Raw genomic sequence first — 5736 nt, 5'->3', positions numbered from 1 at the left:
AAGCAACCACAAAAGGAATCCAGAGCTTTCCTTTTATAGCATTCCTAGTGGTAAAAGTGAAGAGTCGAAAGAACTTCGAAAGAAGTGGATTAATCTCATTTCACGCAGGGATTTCTCTCCTACAATTGGTCATAGAATTTGTTCGTTGCATTTTCCTGGGGGACGTAAAACCTATTTAAACAACCTTCCTACGATTGTTCCCAAAGCAACCAGACCTACACCAACGAAACCTCGTTCAACGGTAAAGGCAAAAAATCGGACTCTTGTATCATGTACAAAATCTGTACCTGCTAAACGCAGACCTTTTTCAGAACTTGATGATAACAATAATTCATCACGCTCAATAGAAGAACCAGATAAAATGGCTACACCTGTAAATGAGAATATTGATCCTATTGCTTGTTTACAAGAACAAACGGAAAAACTTTTAGCAACTAATGAGAAACTTAAGGAGGAGAATGGAAGACTTAAAAATGAAAATAAATGTCAAAAAGATGAGATAAGAGGATTAACGGAGCAACTGGAACAAGAGAGGAAAAGAATACGTTTTTCAATTGAATGTTTTAAGGACAATGACATTCTCATTAGGTTTTATACGGGGCTGGAAGACTACAAAACCTTCAAAACATTGTTTGATTCATTTGGACCGGCAGTGAATAATCTGGTGTATTATGGTACCAAGACTGATTTGGAAAGGTTAAGCTCTGAAGATGTAATTAAACGTGGACCTAAAAGAACAAATTCACCTGAACAGGAATTTTTCCTTGTGTTGGCTCGCTTGCGATTGGGGCTTTTAGAAGAAGATATAGCGACCAGAGCTGGGTTGTCTCAATCACATATGTCAAGAATATTTATTACTTGGGTTGACTTCTTGCATTCAAGGTTACGTAGCTTTCCAATTTGGCCATCCAGAAAAGCAGTTGATAATTCAATGCCAGCTTCATTTAGAGATATGTATCCTTCGACACGAGTTATTATTGATTGCACAGAAATATTTATTGAAAAACCAAATTCTTTTAGAAGTCAAAGTGCAACATTCTCCACTTACAAAAGCCACAACACTGCCAAGGGTTTAGTTGGCATAAGCCCATCAGGAGCTGTCACTTTTGTATCGGATTTGTATGCAGGAAGATCAAGTGATCAACAAATTACTATTGATTGTGGAATTCTGAACTTGGTAGAAAATGGAGACTCAATTATGGCTGATAGAGGATTTGATATTGAGCACAATTTACCAGATGGAGTGTCACTAAATATACCACCATTCATGCGTGAGAAAGAGCACTTGTCAATTGAAGAGGAAACCAAGACTCGAAGAATAGCTTCTGTTAGGATCCATGTGGAGCGGGCAATTGCCAGAATAAAGAATTTTAAAATTTTAAGTACAGTCTTTCCAATTTCCATGGCAGCAAATTTAAACAAAATTTGGGTGATTTGTTGTTACCTTTCTAACTTTTTACCACCACTACTTGTAGAAAATAACAAGCTGGACTAGATGATAGTTTTTCTGCAATCCTCCTTGCTTTATTATTTATTCGGCCTAACAAGATGATTTTACCTGACATTGACATGGCTGGAGTTAACCTTTTAAAAGGCAACCCTATAGCATTTCATTCTATCAAAGGCTTAAAATTTACCCATAATAAAGGCTAGGTCCAAAACATTTTCACATTAAATCCATTGTAGGCTGTGAAACTTTATTAAACTTTGTGTGTCCTACCCCTTAATGGTTAAACTATTCTTTAACCCATTAAGTGCCAGGGTTTCCCCAGACAAGTAAAATCATCTGGCGTTTGTTAAAAAAAAATAAGTAGGGTGCACTGGGGCACTTTGCCAGTTAATGAGTTAAAGGTATTTGCATCTATTATTTGGAATTTTTAACAGAAATATACTAGAGTAGAGGGGTAACCTTCACCTTACTCCCAATAAAAGCCTTTGAAAGTTTTTAGAGTGTTACAAAACTGTAACCATTTTGTGGCTCATTAACTCTTTAACCTATTAATTAAAGTGGCAATGCACCCCAGTGCTCCCTACTTATTTTTTTGACAAACACCAGGCGATTTTACTTGTCAATGGGGAAGCCCTGGTGCTTAATGCAGTGGTGCAGCCAGCCCAACAAATTAGTCATGCTATGCAAATTTTAACTTATTATTCATTTCTTTAGAAATTGATTTTTTCATGGTCTATGAACACGAAATTATTTGCATAGCATGACCAAATTGTCAGGCTGGCTTCGCTACTGGCTTAATGCGTTAAGCAGCAATGCACTCCGATGTGCCCTAGTTTATTATTTTACTACATGTCTAATGCCAGATGACTTGTCAAGTAGAGAGTGTTGCCACTCAATGGGTTAAACAACAGTAATAACGTGTTGCTTGAGGACAGGATTTCATTAGTCAATGAAGTTAATCTAGGAAATTAGCTTCTCGAATTATCACAGTTGATACATATACTTTACCTTGCTCCTTCAATATTGTCTTAATTAAGTACTATTTAAAGCATGCACAGGAGTGTTTTATCATATTTAAAATGCAAGTGCGCAGCACGAGCATTTCACATATGATAAAACAGGACTACAAATGCTTTAAATGACCAAAAACATGAATACAATAGATGCTGTCTCATTAGTATTCTTTGTTGCTGATTAGTGGACTGTATATAAAGAATACTAATGAAGATGAGTTTTATCAGGTATATAGCCACTTCAAGTGACATATTTTGGTATAAGTAAAAAAGCCAGTAAAAAACAATTGATGTGTGTTTTATTAATGTCATTTACAAGAAGGAAGAATAAATGAAAAGTAAAATGATGTTAGTTCTGGCAGCATTTTGTTCTCCCACAAAGAAGTGTCCTTATAGATACGCTGAACATGCATATCAGCATTGGTGTATACCACAAAATCAATCCAGGGTAAATTTAAAATGTTCAAGACACCTTGACATTGATAATAATATGCATGGTTCACTTTAAGTTCTAATCCACTTTCGGTTTTTTTAAATAAAAACCTTTGACACTTTGTGCAGCTTCATTAACATTCATTTCTTTCACTGAGTAAGGACACTTAACTTCAATGCATCCAACTGGAATACCATCTTTTATGACAATTCCATCAGGGCTACAACCCAGCCATGGCCACTGGGGACTGATGACTAACCCACAACATGTGACAAAAGCACTGCCTTTTAATGTTACATCTTGATATTTAGCAATTGCATTACTTTCATTATCCAGGCCCCACTGTACAGATGCAGGCACTTTCTTTTCTCATGATCAACACATAAAATTGATTCAATCAGTGAAGCTGGATGGTTTTTCTTTCTACGATTGATAACTTTGCCAAAAATTGAAGCAGTAAGCCTTTTAGATCGTTCAGCGTACCATTGAGGATCTTTGTTTTGCCTCATAGTACTCAAACATATATCCTTAGCAGTGGATACAGTCAACCCAACTTTTGTTTTTACTAGTTCTAGTTGTTCTGGGCTATAATCTGATGGAGGGGTGTAACCATTTGGCACATTTTTAAAGATCTGATCAACCAGTTGACTTGGTGGTATTTGCGTTGGAATAGGAACAGAGCTGTTGTCCAGTTTTCTATTTTGCAACTGATTACAAGATGTCTCGAAAAGTTCACATGGCTTATAGTTATTTGAGGCTATAGCTTCACGAAATAGTGAAGCGCAATTGGCTTTCTCAAATGCATTTGCCATAGACTTAATTTCTTCTGCAGTCACAGTCCGAGCAAATGGTGGAGTAGCACAATAGTCTTCCCTACTCCCTTTTACAATATACCTTTTGGCAGGTTTGTTCACATCAGCTTTTTCAAATAGCATTTCTTCAAATTTAACAGCTTTGTCCAGGGTCTTTGAGCTTCCGGAGGGCACACTCCATTTTTGAGGAAGTTGTGTGCATGTCAATTCCACAGGAACGTGTTTCAAATTCAGATTGACAAAGTCCAAAATAGTGTACAATAGAGCAGCTACGTGTTTGCAGCAACCTCCTTGGCCAGCCTTACAAGAACACTTAGCATATTCCACTTCACCGTTAACTTGGTTTAAATGAACATAAACAGGATAGCTGACGCTCTTCATGGAAGCACCAACACGCGCTTTCACCACGAACAACAGCTTCGAGGCTTGCACATTTGGCTTGACAAAAGTACTTTTTACATAACCTTCTTTCCATAGTCCATAGCCTTTCTTCATATTTCGATAAGCTTTTGGAGCCATTTTATCAGGCATTGTACGGCTATTTTTTACAAGCTTATTCTCCAGCTTTTCATGAGTAAATCCTGGAAGTTTCTCTAAGCATTTTATCCAATCACGGTTGTCAGAATTGAAGATATCTTCACTTGTTTCCGACTCTACCAGCTTTCGAGGACATGCAGTACCTCCACATGGCCTCGTAAAATTCGACGAAGAAAGCCGACTAGTGCACTGACTTTCAGAGTTATCCAACCGCAGAGGATCCGTACAAGAGTTCTCAAAAGAACTAGAATCCTCGTTGGCTTGAACAGCCTTTAAAAGACAGTTAAGAACTTCAAAACACTCACTTTCGACAGTAGCCATCTTGAAATTATTTTCCCGCTCTGTGACCACAAAGACCATAATTAACCGCGCGCTTAAGGTGTTATGACGTCATTATGCATAAGGTCTATTTTCGCTGTTGGAATGATAAGATATTTTATGAAATTTGAATAATTTTTGGTACACTTTCTGAGTACTTTTCTTAAGTACACGAATAAAACGACAAGAGAACAGTTTACAAGCCACGAGACAGTCATCACAAAGCATACAAAGAATATTTAAAAAATCAACTTTTAAAATGAACAGTCCTCATGGTATTGAAAGAAATATTCTCAATGTTGTAACATATGTAATTTGAGTAATAAAATATTTTCTTCGCAAATCCTAAGTTTGTATTTATAATTATGTATAGCGTGAGCGCACAGCTCAGTGAGCTCCATATATCTGGAGTAAGAACTTGAGACTTCCGTGAGGCCAAAAAGTGAAGCCAAAGATGGCGGATATTGAAGCGCTATAGTACGTCAGTTTCAGTCTTCCTATATGTGCGCAGTTATCTAAATTCGTATTTTTTAACTTTATTTTTTCCTATTTTTGAGTAAAAATGAGGGGAATTTCAATGAGAGGTATAATACTAATGTTTGATACTGAGATACTTTTTATTTTAATTAAATTAACCAAGAAATAAGCGATTTCTCACTAAGAAAGCTACGGAGTGGCGGGTTGTTGATGTTTTCGGCTTTTCGCAAATCACTGACAACATTTACTACAGAATATGCTTCCCAAAAAAAGATAGATACTAGTAAAACTTTTCTGAGTTCAATTCATCTGTATCAGGCTTTCATTCATGTAAAAAGTAATAGGAAAGAAAATTATGCTGAAAAACGTACGGGTTTGAAATATTGGCTACTAATATATGATTATGAAATTTATAAACAAGACTCATAATGCACGTATAAAAGAAACCTTAAAAAGAGCTCTATTATAGGAAAGCTAACCAAAAAATAAAGGAAAACCAGAGTTAAAGCGTTTCGAAACAAAAAACGAAACAAAAAACTGAAAACATGAGGTGAAAATATATGGAAATAAATCAAAATTAAAGGTATGTGCGTAGTTGAATTTATGGCGAAAAATGCATATTTACTCACACTTACAGTCGGAAAATGCGGCACCCACATTGAGTAAATGCAAAGAATCACATTCTCAGTAAAATGA

The 5736-nt window shown here is 36.2% G+C and overlaps 2 protein-coding genes across 2 annotated transcripts; one reads left to right on the top strand and one right to left on the bottom strand.

Annotated features, from left to right (window-relative positions):
• The first annotated feature begins 361 nt into the window (after positions 1-361).
• Positions 362-1495, top strand: LOC114544313. Its single transcript, XM_028562983.1, has one exon. The coding sequence runs from the start codon at positions 362-364 to the stop codon at positions 1493-1495; it is 1134 nt and encodes a 377-aa protein (XP_028418784.1).
• A 1694-nt stretch (positions 1496-3189) lies between these two features.
• On the bottom strand, positions 3190-4139 carry LOC114544312. The gene has a single exon (XM_028562982.1). The coding sequence runs from the start codon at positions 4087-4089 to the stop codon at positions 3190-3192; it is 900 nt and encodes a 299-aa protein (XP_028418783.1). The 5' UTR covers positions 4090-4139.
• Between the last annotated feature and the right edge of the window lie 1597 nt (positions 4140-5736).

The sequence above is a fragment of the Dendronephthya gigantea genome, unplaced genomic scaffold (genome assembly GCF_004324835.1).
Source record: "Dendronephthya gigantea isolate DGI-Jeju-01 unplaced genomic scaffold, DenGig_1.0 000724F, whole genome shotgun sequence".
NCBI classification, from domain to species: Eukaryota; Metazoa; Cnidaria; class Anthozoa; order Malacalcyonacea; family Nephtheidae; genus Dendronephthya; species Dendronephthya gigantea.
Note: the sequence above shows the minus strand (reverse complement) of the source record. Positions and strands in the feature narration are given on the sequence as shown.

What these genes read in the sequence shown, in the direction of transcription:
- LOC114544313 (XM_028562983.1), top strand. Translation starts at nt 362, where the DNA reads ATGGCTACACCTGTAAATGAGAATATTGATCCTATTGCTTGTTTACAA.
- LOC114544312 (XM_028562982.1), bottom strand. Translation starts at nt 4,089, where the DNA reads ATGAAGAGCGTCAGCTATCCTGTTTATGTTCATTTAAACCAAGTTAAC.